The 14008-nt window shown below is 34.4% G+C and overlaps 1 protein-coding gene across 1 annotated transcript; it reads left to right on the forward strand.

Annotated features, from left to right (window-relative positions):
- Positions 1-10000: 10000 nt before the first annotated feature.
- LOC133338369 (uncharacterized) lies at positions 10001-11699 on the forward strand (the record flags this gene model as incomplete). The annotated part of the gene is made up of 1 exon (XM_061546580.1): positions 10001-11699. A coding segment is annotated over exon 1 (1699 nt), but the record flags the coding sequence as incomplete, so codon positions are not given.
- Between the last annotated feature and the right edge of the window lie 2309 nt (positions 11700-14008).

Consider the following 14008-nt stretch of genomic DNA (forward strand, 5'->3'; position numbering starts at 1 on the left):
GTGTACTGAACACATTTTTGGCAATTTTGATAGATTTTACAGATTTTTTCAAAAATTTTTATCAGTAAATGATTTTATCGGTGCTTAGTTTACATAATTTAACTAAATTAAAGAACTTTTTTAAAAAATATTTTCAAAAAATGCAGTCAAGTAAAAAATCACACAATGTTTTAATTATATGGCCACTTCAAAGTCGATGTATTTTCATAAAAACCGTTATTTATGGAAAAATTGCATGAAAAAATTTTCCATTTTCACACTAAATCTCTTGAGTGCAGTATATCGAAGTGTTCTGAATTAAAAAATTTTCAAAAATACTTCAAACGAATCGAGGGCTGATCAAAAAATGATTGAGAACAGTAAATGTTTTAATTCTGTGACCACCACTGTATCTACCATATGTTCTTGCGATTTAAGGTAATCGGTATAGCGTACTGAACTAAGTCTAGAATGATGTGTACTTCTCCTATATGTATTTTCGTCCGATGGTGCACTAAAATTAATCTCTATCAAGTTTTCTGGAAATCGGTTCAGATATAGATATAGAATAGCTTCCATATGTAATTTGGACTTATTAATGTTAATTGTACACCAAATAATCAATGGGTGTCTGATTGAGATTAATTTTTAAACAGTGCAGCATACCGAATAGCGTGTGTCAAATTTGCTTAAATCGATTTACCTATGAATTTGGCATAGGTTGCAGAATGACATGTGAGGGATTGGAGTTAGTCGGTTTATATATAGATAATTTAAGTTTGTTCATTTTCATTTCCTTAAATATGTGATTTTTATCTATATATAAACCGACTAACTCCAATCCCTCACATGTCATTCTGCAACCTATGCCAAATTCATAGGTAAATCGATTTAAGCAAATTTGACACACGCTATTCGGTATGCTGCACTGTTTAAAATTTAATCTCAATCAGACACCCATTGATTATTTGGTGTACAATTAACATGAATAAGTCCAAATTACATATGGAAGCTATTCTATATCTCATTTCCTTCAGAAAGGCGACGTCTTTTAGGATAGATATGTAGAATATACAAAAAGTGGTGAAGGTTATTATATAGTCGGCCCAGTCCGATTTACTACTTTCCTTACTGGTTTTATAGAGGCCACGTTAAAACTTGGACCAATATATACCATTTATAATTTATTAAGGCACATTGTAGGTCCAGATAATCGTAAGCGTTTGAGAATATTCCTAGAATAACTATCCGATTTATAGAATTTGGTGAAAATCGATTCAGATATAGGTATAATTTCTACATAAATTTTTATCCGATTTCACGTTGGTTCAAAATTTACTCCACGTGCGTGCCGCATTTAGTGTAGACTATCGTGTGTCAAGTTTTCTTTAAATCGGTTTAAATTTAGGTAAATGGTGTACCAAACTCTCAAGGATTATTAGATTAACACCAAACTGTGCAAAAACGTACCTAATTGATGCGTTCAAATCCAATCGGGTTTTATTTAGATATAGCTCCCTAAATATGTTGATTTAAGTTCCCCAAATTAATACTATTACATTTGGGCACATGCTTTAAACTAATTTTAATTTATTTAGGTACGGGCACTCAACGTAAATATAACTTTATGGCACCTTCGACAAAAAAAGTAACAAAAACACAGTTATAAACTCTTCTATTTTATTAGTCTCTTGCTAAATGTTAACGAAAGTTGTAAAATTCTAAAAATGACATCATTTTAGACAATCTCCAAATGCTAGCCGACAAAAACACAAAACCTTATAATGGCCCTTCTACGCTCACGCGCACACACACACATAAATAAACCATACATTAAGATGTCCTTTATGATTTCACCCTACACAACCAAACAAAAACAAAAATTCACAACAACAACACCAGCAAAGGAAACAAAAGAAACGACAGCCAAAAAAAAAAAACTTTGGTTTCATTTCCCTATCAACCATTCACGATAAGAGGCATAAAACAAAAGTTTCGCTTTAAAATAACAAAGACAAAAATGAAACGAAGAAAAAAGCGAAAACAGTTGTTGACGCAGGTGTAATAATTTGAACTTATCTCCAAGCGGAAATCCTTTTTAATTCCATTGTGATCCGGGGAAATTAAGAGAAACCAAAAAAGGGACACAAGAAATGCCATGCCAAAGGTTTCCTCCAATTCTATTTGGGCAGTTGTTACCACGATAACTACCTAAAAATTTATGATAATGGCAATAAGGTAGGATTTTTTATTTTAGAAAAATAAAACGAAATAATAGGGATTTAATAAACATTCGACAGAGTACCAGCAGGAAATCATTGATAATTAAATAAAATTAAAACCCGGTGCAAAAAAGGATAAGCTGGCTGGCGAATATAATCTACCTTTAATGATGTTTAAATGTTTAGATGGCAAAAAATGAACTCACATTTTCCAAAAATGATTTTGGCATTGGGTGAATTCAAAAACTATGGAGAATAAATTATTTGTGAGATATTTTGGCTTACGTCGAATTTGTTGGTGTTCATTGTTCGAATAGAATAAGAATCTTCTCCCGTATTTTCGAAGGAGTTGTTTAAATTTCTGAGAACATGAAAACCTTCGAAATGTCTAAAATGGGGGACAAAGTAATAAAACAGCTTTATTAAGGGAACCCCCCCCTTTTTGGTTCTTTATTATTAAGATTTTAAATGGGCTGGTAAATGAATACGAATGGTTGTTAAGGTTTGTAACTTGGCACATATATATTTGAAGATTTAAAAAGGAAGAAAAATAATTTACCAAAATTTGTTGTTGTTGTTTTTTGTGTTCAAAGAAAAGTCCATATTTTCGATGGCGGGCATGATAACTCCTCACTGGAACATCGGAATCCGAAAATTCCAACGGTGTTAGAAAGAGGACATGTCTGACTCTCGTATGAACTAGGATTATTGACTTCGCACAACAATTAACAAAACGGCGGAGCTTTGAATTTTTTTTTTGGAAAATCGCCTATTTTTGACCACAAACTAAGTTAAAAAATAAGGAAGATCTTCACCGATTGGCTTTATCTTAGTTAATACGAGAGCTACACACTCCCAGAGAAACGTGTCAAAATTTGAAACCGATTGGATTATTAGTTTTTGAGTTATCGTGCCCGAAATTCGTTTTGAGAAAAATGCGTTTAAAGTTTGAGAATCACTCTTGCCGTCACTAGATGACAACACAATAAATCGGGTATATCTTCAAGAGTTCTTAAGATTTTCACTTGAAATTTTGTAGGAACATTCTACACCGAGAATGGGGGGGTCCCCTTAAAGTTCAAATTATATACACAATATTAAAAAAAATGTTATCCTCTGACAAATTAATACCAATTTGACTAAGATCTGAAAATAATTTAAAATGGTGAAATATCAGAATTGTGTTTTATTTTTTGGAGTGTTTTTTCTTTTACAATGCATACTCTGGGGATGAAATTTGGTACAGCTCATTTGTTTGGCCCTAGGACGGACCCAATTAAAATTTGGGAAAATCATTTTAGATTTAGATATAGCTCCCATATATATTTTCGTCCGATTTGAAGTAAATGGTGCAAAAAAGGATCTACATATCGTTCGATTTGCACAACATTTGGGCCATCGTTCTGAATTGAGTCCGGAATGATGTGTCCTAGGTTTCGTGAAAATCGGTTCAGATTTAGATATAGCTCCCATATACATTTTCGTTCAATCTAACCCAGAATTTTTGTCCGTAATTTTCTGTTCTCAAATTTAATGCAACTATACTATAAATAGGATATGAACAAAATTTGGCATCGCTGTATCCTTGCATGCGGGAGATACACTACATTCTTTTTGAAAAATAAAAGTCCAATATCAAGAAAACCAAATGCAAAATCGACGGAAAAAATCATTTTAAATTATTTCCTATTTTCTGTTTTACAATAATAAAAAATAATTCTGATGACAGAATTCGAAATTTGGCATACTGTATAATGTTTAAAATTATGTGTGTTAAGTTTCGTAAAAATCGGTTAAGATTTAGATATAGCTCCCATATATACAGAGATAGGCAGTCAGAAATAGTGACGTAAATGACATACATTTTCGACTTAAAGTACATACGTCAGAAACGTCGGAAATCCACCCAAAACTATTAGGTTTTTGATAATAGCTATTTCCATTAATCAATTTGGAAATTACGTATGTTTACTCAGTTCCATAAAAAATTTCAAAATTTTATTCTAAAAAAGTTTTTGATTTTTATACCCTACACAACTATGTTGTCAGGGTATTATAGCTTTGTGCAGCCCCAAATGTTTGTAACGCCGCGAAATATTGGTCCTAGACCCACCTTTAAGTATACCGATCGTCATATCTCGACTAGCTGAGTCGATCTAGACATGTGTGTCCGTCCGTCCGTCCGTCCGTCCGTCTGTCCATTATAATTTGTAAACACGATACAGGCCACAGTTATGGACCAATCTTCACGAAATTTTGCATGTAGGATGGGTTCTGGCCAATGAAGACCCCTATTGTTTTTGGAAAAGATCGGTTAATATTTAGGGGATGAAATGGACCAAAAACATTATTTTTATCGGTTTTTCTGGTCGCTCCAGAGGCCGCAATTATGGCCCAAACACCGCGAATTTTTGCATGGAGAAGGGGATCGGGCCAGAGAATAAGCATGCATGTTTTGATAAAGATCGGTCAATATTTAGCGGGTCAAATGGACCCTGACTTTTGTGTGAAAAATGACAAAATTTGTATTCTATGGCATATATATTTACTCCTGGAGGATGTAGACCCCAGGAGTTGATAGCATATCCAAGAGGAGTGGTTGGCCTTTAAATTGATACCAAATATAGTGATGTATCTACTCAGATGTGGGAGTTACAGTCAAATATTTACAGGTGCTTACGTATTCAGATATTATTTAGTAACCCATTACCATATTGGAGGGAGAAATATCGCGCTGATGGCTTTGAAATTTTTCATGAAGTTCCAGTTATAGTCAAGAACAACGCCTACAATTTTCGGCGATGATCAGATTAAAATTTTTGGATGAAATGGACGAAAAACATAATTTTTGTGTGTTTTCGAGTAGAGTATAATCCGAAAATCACAACACAACCCACCGTGAAGGTAATCTGGACAAGTAATTAGAAGGACTGTACTGAATATTCGAAAAAAGTAAGAAAGAGGTGTTGTTAACCTCTAATCGGACAAGAGGGGGCAAATATCACGAAATATTACTCAGACTCGGAATAAACATCCTCAGAAAGTTAGAGTTCGTGGTAGTTGTGTAGGGTATCGTATGGTCGGCCCCGTCCGACTATACTGCTCCGCTCACTGGTTTATAATATAGTGGAGAGGTGGGCACCTTTGAACACTTTTTTTCAAGCCTCATAAAAATAATATTTTATAATTGTTCGTTTCTTATAAGTTTTAACTAATAGCTACATATGTAACCTTTAAAATGAATATACTTATGACATACTTTAAGCTTGATATACATATTTTATTACTGTTTTAATGAAGGAAGTCAAAGTGTTCAAAACTGATTCTGATCAAAATTTATTAAAATATAAAATGACATAAAAACAAAAATGTATATGGTGAAAAATACAGCTAATTTCGTAATTTTATTAGCCCATTTGAAATTTTTGAGAAATCGAAGCCATAAGTTAAAAACTCCGTTTTTTAATGGAGTTTACTGGGTATGTTCAAAGGTGCCCCACCTGTGGTATTTTACGGCAATTTATAATAACGTTTTTTGTAGGAAATATATATGAAAGAAAATATATTAGTTATGTTTGAAATAATTGTTGGAATGTAAAAAAAAATATTTAACGAAAGAAAAATATCACTGAATTCTTCCTGCGCCCTTACAACCAAAAAATTAAAGGTTTACAATTGCAGTGCGAAAACATAGTCACCCATGTACATTTTGTGGACAGCTGAAAAAGCTAGCCAAAATGGTTTACGCAGATAAAGAACAAGATTGGCATATAAAAAAATTTCGTTGCGGGTCGGAAAAATTCTTAGCCGAGATTTTAAGAGCGCTGTTCAAAAGTGCCCCACGTTCAAAGGTGCCCCCTCTCCCCTATATATTCTTGGAAATAACTGTATACGGTAATAATATTCAAATAAATGACGTTTACTACGTATTACATTGTATACAAGAAACCGAAGTTTTCGACGTTTACAACCTTTTGACAGTCGATCACACGCATCATCCCTGCATATATATTTTCGTCCAATTTTGTATAAACGGTGCACCAAAGTTCCTATATATATGATCATTCAAAATGCCTGAAATCGATGGTTATCTTAATGTCAGAAATCTTCAAAACAATAAAAATTTGGGTTGTCGTAATATGAGATCTATACCAAAACTTGGGCTGGTATTGATAATTATTGGTAGGAAGATTTGAGACCTAATGAAAACCGAAAATATCAAATTAGATCCAATTTCGCTGAACGTCGGAGAACGATATTCTATGATATTGGAGATATTTGCAAACCTATGAGAATCCAATTTAAAAATCCAATTGAGAGGTACCGCTATGATTGAGCTAAACTCAAATTGACCAATATTTATGCGTTTTAGTAGAAAGATATACTACCAAATAATATCCAGAAATACATAATTATAGACAATATGGTGTATATACATGCCAATAATCCTCAAAATGCAGAATATTGCGTGATTTCGTTAAATGACAAAACATGGACAGATAACTCCGAACACTATCTTGATTTATTTTTCAACACCAAAAAGTGGACATATACCGACATTTCTGCAAACCCATGGCTAATGAGGGTGTATACCCACTGACACGGTGAAAATTTGCTTCATCGAAATATTTGTTCTGGACCCAATGTTTCTTTGGACCAAATCGGTATAAGAACATTTTGATGTCATCCTAACTATGCTCATCTTATTACTTCTTCCAAACTTAGTACAACTTCGACGATGGGAAATATGGATTCACTCCTTCTGGTACCTCCCACACAGGGTCTAGGCCTAAATGGGTTATAGTTCATATATAGTTCATTATTGAACCTCACGTTCTAAATTTTATCTCGATACAATAGAGCCTTAGAACCAAACCCAAAACGTGGAACAAATCAGATAAATATTTTAATGTAAATAAACCAGTAAGGAAAGTAGTAAAGTCGGACTGGGCCGACTATATGATACACTTCACCACTTTGGGTATATTCTACATATGTATCCGAAAAGACGTCGCCTTTTTGAAGGAATTTTGACATGAATTTGAACGAACTTAAATATGAGATTTTTATGTCTTTCTGGAACCTATGATAAATTTCAATTCATTTGGGCATGTTTAGAGTCGTTTGCGCACAGTGGGACAGATTTAATTAAATCGATTTAAATTAAACTTGACACACGCTATTCGGTATGCTGCACTGTTTAAAATTTAATCTCAACCAGACACCCATTGAGTATTTGGTGTACAATTAACATAAATAAGTCGAAACTATATATGGAAGCTACGATATATCTATATCTGAAGCGATTTCAAGCAAACTTGCCAAATATTAATCTATATTAACTTCAGTACGTTGTGTCAATCGGCCTAGCTATGGATCTTTAGTACACAATTTACTTAAAATCGGACGAAAATATATAAGGAGTTGTACACATCATTCTACACTTAATTCCTTATTTGCCTTATTTCGAAAGGATATACAGGATATCGAAGGATATACAGGGACTTTGGTGCACCATTTACCTAAAATCGGGCGAAACTATATATGGGAACTATATCTAAATCTCAACCGATTTTCACGAAACTTAGCACACATCATTCTAGAAATCGAAAGATATATAGGGACTTTCGTACACCATTTACCTAAAATCGGGCGAAACTATATATGGGAGCTATATCTAAATCTAAACCGATGTTCACGAAACTTAGCACACATCACTCTAGACCTAATTCAGTAGGCTATATCAAATTTCGTGCAAATCGAAAGATATATAGGGACTTTGGTGCACCATTTACCTAAAATCGGACGAAACTATATATGGGAGTTATATCTTAATAGGAACTGAATATCACGAAACTTAGCGCACGTCATTCTAGACTTAATTCAATACGCTATGCCAAAATTCGTGCAAATCAAGTAATTTTTGAGGGACTTTGGTGCATCGTTTACCTTAAATCGGACGAAAATATATATGGGAGCTATATCTAAATCTGAACCGATTTTTCCCAATTTCAATAGCGTTTGTCCTTGTGACAAATAAATGAGCTGTGTCAAATTTCATCCAAATCGGATTATAAATGCGACCTGTACTTTGTTTTCAATTTAACATCAACAGACGGACGGACAGACAGACGGACGCACATGTATAAATCGACTCAGAAAGTGATTATTCTATGCATATTCTCAAAAGGAACCATGGGTCTATATCGATTCCTTTTGCCTGTTACAAACATATGCACAAAGACATAATACCCTGTACCAAAATACTAAATTACAGGCAATTCATTGGAAAAATACGATCAAAACCCCCAAAAATACTGAAAATTAGGAGGTACCGTTATATGGGGGCTTCCAGAAAAAGTGGACCTATATTTTTAGTTTGTTACTCAATGTACTAAATTTCAGCGTATTCGGTTTAAAAAACGCGCTCAAGAACCCCAAAATACCGAAAATTGTGGGGTACTGTTATATGGGAGCTATGCCTAAACGTGGACCGATAAAGCCCATCTTCGAACTTGACCTGCCTGCAGGCAAACCTATGCAAAATTCCAGCACCCTATCTTAATTCGTTTAGACGCTAGAGTTATTACAACAGACGGACGGACTTGGCCAAATCGTCTTAGAATTTTACCTTGATCAAGAATATATATACTTTATAGGGTCGGAAATGAATATTTCGATACTATGGTGGAAGGTATAATAAATAGCAATACCAACTACAACGTTATGTGCTTTCGTCACAAAGTGACGACACATAGCAGTTGCAAATGTATTGTAGTTGTCTGCAATTGATTTGTAGCCACGAAGTCACGCACCAACGACCCTTTCATTGAGGTGGTATCGCTGGTAACGTAAGTACTTCGATTTGTTACATGAGATATTTAGGTATGAAAAGTTGTTTTTAAACGAAGCAATAAATAGCTTCTGGGGAAAAAATCACAAAAAAATAAGGGAAATGATGAGGATCAGTGGCGAGATCCGAAGTATTCCCTGCCTTACGCCTCAGCGGACAATGTCATACATTCCCCACAAATAAATAGTTGTTTTTTTTTTATAAAAACAACTAACTGGGATTAAATATTTATATTAATGTTTTAAACTAGACCCCGACAACATCGTATTTAAAGGACAACAACTGCAATTTCATATATAACTTTTCCGATTATTTATATTTATTAGTTGGTCATTTTTTCACACAGACATCTTGGTTCATGTGGCCCTTTTTATGGCGTACTCATTGGCTAGATACCCTTGCTCATATAAAATGCCACAAAATTATAACTGAAAAAAAAGAAAACAAATTAAAATTTCTGAAGTCCAATCGGGTCAAACTTTTTGTACCCTTTTTCCATAAAGTGGTCATTCAAAAAATGATCTGTCCGGATATTTCTATTGACTCTATTTCTTTAAAGTGTTTGGTCCATTAGATGCCCTAAATTTTTACCTACTCATGGTAATAGCTTATGGCCTCTACTTTGACAAACGGATATAATTAGATAGATTCACCTAATTCGGTCTAGAATTATACGCATAGTGAACATATATGTGTAGGGTACAACAAATGTAATCTGAAATATTTATTTGAAAAAAAAGTAAAATCAAAGAACAAGGAAAAAACATAATGCTATTAATTGAACGCTAAAAGGAAATGCATTTGATATCATTAATGCCATAATGATTTCCATTAAGCAGCCATAGCGTATCAGAAAGAAATTATTTGGCTACACATAAATAAAATTTCACTTTAAATTTTCCTTACAGTTTATCGACAACCTTTATTTAGGCAGCATTTTCTAAACATGATATTTTTCAAAATTCTAATCTTTCTGCTATTCATTCAATCCATCAAACCCAATAATGTAATAATTAGAAAATTACAAAACGAGGACGTGCATAAGCATGAAATAAGATTTCAATTAAAACAACTATTCTACAAAGTGGATCGAGAGAATCGATTTGATAACTGTATTCTCATTGGACGTGAATTTACCATTAAGGATGTATTGGTTCCTGAAGTCTTACAGAAAAATATGGGAAAGTCGGTGCTAATTCAAACCTTCGTACGTCAATTTTGTAATGGCTGCCTTAAATTGAATAAAAACTTTTTGATTTTCATCTATTGGCAATATGGGGATGAGGACAGATATGTTAGCTTTTTATCGCGGGTTTTACAATATAAGCTACAAAATCGCATTATTCTATTGGCGGAACATATGTCTCAGGCTTTTGCCAGCATCGTTGTGTGGCACATGTTTAAGGCATGCTCCAAACAGAAAATAATTAATGTCATCGTTTTGCTGGGAAATTTCTATGAAGATCCAGTATTCTACGCATTCGAAATGTTTCCTGAATTCGAAGTGGTTACGAAAAGCTTTGGTCATGATGTTGGCAACAATGTTGAATTCTTTCCCAATAAAATGGCAAATTTGTATGGTCATAAAATTCGAACATATCCCGATCAAATGATACCTCGATCAGCTTTACATCGCAATCAATATGGGCAGGTTGTAATGAAGGGTTATGTGGTGAGTTTTCTCGAAGCATTTGCCCAGCAAATCAACGGCTCCCTGTCATGGCCTCTGTTCCTGCAGGAGGATAAACCGGTATTCTATCAAAACATATTCGATTTGGCCCAAGCTGATCGCTTCGATATACCAGCAGCATTGGTTCCAGCACTCCACGCTAATAGTTCAAGGATAATGTCTCACTCGTATGAAGTCAGACCCTGGTGTATTATGGTGCCGATCGAGAAGCCGCATAGCTATAAGGAATTTATATACCGTTCGATGAATCTACATTTTTTTCTAAGTTTCATATTATTGATGTTGGTGTTGTCTATTATCCTAGAGCTGGGTATGAAAATTTTACATTTGCAAAGAAACGAACAATACTCAATTACTTTGGATAAACTTATTCTGAATACCAAAGTGTTTAGGGGAATATTTGGCTGGTCGTTTAAACTACAACCCCAAGCAACGAAAAGTTTAAAAATATTATATACCGTACTATTTGTACGAGGTCTACTTGTCACCGTGCAATTTTCAGCAATTCTGCAATCCTTTCTCACACATCCTCTTACGGTACCAATCACAAATTTCCAAGAACTTCGGGCCGCCAATTTAAAAGTTGTGATCTTCAAAAATGATTTGGACTTCATTAAACAGAGTCGCGGATACAACTATAAACGCTTTCTGCCCGGACTGGAAATTTACTCTGACTATGAGAAATATCGGCGTCTACATTCCTCATTCAACACCTCCTACGCCTATCCAGTCCATTATGCGCAATGGTATATTTACAGTACCCAGCAGAGGAGTTTCTCAAAGCCATTGTTTCGTTTGAGCAGAATGTGTCTGCCCAATATGGGCATTACGGGCTTTGTATTGCCTCAGAATTCGTTGTACCTACAACCGTTAAATAAATTCATTATTCGAGCCAATGAATTTGGTTTCAACGAATATTGGCTACGTCTCAGTTATATTGAATTGAAAAGAATTGGTAAAATTAAAAATATAGAAAATGTCAATACGGATGCAGGTCATCGCACAATGGGCATCGACGAATTCATTTTTATATGGCAAATAATGGTAGCATGTTATATTTGTGCATTTCTGTTGCTTCTATTGGAAATTATTTATTCGAAAATTTATTGTAAAATTGAAATTCGTTTTCGATAGAGAGGAAGCTGAAAATAATTGTATATGAAATAAGGTTGCAACGTAATACTGTAATACTTTTTTTTTTTTTTCATAAAATTTACTTGCATTGATGTGCTTCATTGTTTTAAATAATTGTTAAAAAATGATTGCTTATAATATAACAAATATTGTATACCAAATATAATAAACGGCAATTATGTGGAATTTATATATTAGATCCTAATCATTCACCGGATATCATTTATTATAACTCCTATCATGGGAGGCCAACAAAATATATATACAATTTTAAACACCGTTAATTGTGACAGGGCCGAACACTTCGTAATTCCTTAAATATTTAGGTGATTACTATGTATTCTCTGAAAATTCAAAAAAGGGCTGGGAACTTCAAATTGGTGAACATCATCCATGGACTTTTATCTGAACATTTTTATTGACACAACTATGTTGTCAGGGTATTAGAGCGTTGTGCAGTCCCAAGAGTTTGTAACGCCGCGAAATATTGGTCCTAGACCAACCATTAAGTATACCGATCGTCATATCTCGACTAGCTGAGTCGATCTAGACATGTGTGTCCGTCCGTCCGTCTGTCCAATATAATTTGTAAACATGATACAGGCCACAGTTATAGACCAATCATCATGAAATTTTGCATGTAGAATGGGTTCGGCCCAATGAATACCCCTATTGTTTTTGGTAAAGATGGTTAATATTTAGGGAATGAAATGGACCAAATACTTATTTTTTCGGGTTTTCTGGTCGTTCCAGAGGCCGCAATTATGGTCCAAACATCTCGAATTTCAAATGGACCCTGACTTTTGTGTGAAAAATGACAAAATTTGTATTCTATAGCGTATATATTTACTCCTGAAGGACATAGGGCCGAGAAGTTGGTGGTGTGTTCAAGAAGAGTGGTTGACCTTTAAATTGATACCAACTTTATGGTCATATGTACTCATATGTGGGAGTTACACTTAAATATTTACGGGTGTTTACGTACTGACAAGTGCAACTCTCGTCTACTGAATATTAGAAATATTTGTTGGCATCTAATCGGCCAAGAGGGTGCAAAATATCACGCAACTTGCCCAAGCTCCGAATATAGAATGTTAGATTTTCATGGAAGTTGTGTAAGGTATCATATGGTCGGCCATGTCCAACTATACTGCTCCGGTAACTGTTTTTATACCCTTCACCACAGTGTGGTACAGGGTATTATGTCTTTGTGCATATGTTTGTAACATGCAAAAATAATCGAGATAGACCCATGGTTCCTTTTGAGAATATGCATAGAATCACTTTCTGAATCGATTTATGCATGTCCGTCTGTCCGCCCGTCCGTCTGTCCATGTATTTTTGTTAACAAAGTACAGGTCGCATTTATGATCCGATTTGGATGAAATTTGGCACAGGTCACTTACTTGGCCCAAGGACGAACCCTATTGAAATTGGAAAAAATCGGTCCACGTTAAGCCATAGCTCCCATATAAGGGTACCCCCCAATTTTCGGTATTTTGAGGTTATTTAGCGCGTTTTTAACTGAATTTGCACAAAAAATTATAAATATGTCAAATAGTTTGGTACAATTTTGTATTTTGGGGGTTTTTCATTTTTTATTCGCTGAAATTTGGTACTTTGAGTTCTTATTGGGTAGCAAATCTCCCTACTAAAAATTATAAATATAGGTTCATTTTTTCGGCTAGTCCCCATATAAGGGTACCCCCGATTTTCGGGATTTTGAGGTTCTTGAGCTCGTTTTATAACTGAATTCTCTGAAATTTTGTACGTTGGGTTCTTATTGGTTATCAAATTACTCCACAAAAAATTATAAATATAGGTCCAGTTTTTCTGATAGTCCCCATATAAGGGTACCCCCATATTTTTCGTATTTTGGGGGTTCTGATCGTATTTTTCGACCGAATTGACTGTGATTTAGTACGCCGAGTTCTTATTAGGTAGCAAATCTCTCCACTATAAATTATAAATATATATAAGGGTACCCTCAATTTTCTGTATTTTGGGGTTCGTGAGCGCGTTTTTCAACCAAATTCTTTGTAATTTGGTTTTTTGTAGTCGTATATGGTAACAAACCTCCATCCCAAAAAGTATACATATTCGCCCCTTTTAGGGGTAGTCCACATGTAA

Source organism: Musca vetustissima, unplaced genomic scaffold, assembly GCF_032173495.1.
Source record: "Musca vetustissima isolate MV318-11 ecotype Yass unplaced genomic scaffold, APGP_CSIRO_Mvet_v1 utg10798, whole genome shotgun sequence".
NCBI lineage: Eukaryota > Metazoa > Arthropoda > Insecta > Diptera > Muscidae > Musca > Musca vetustissima.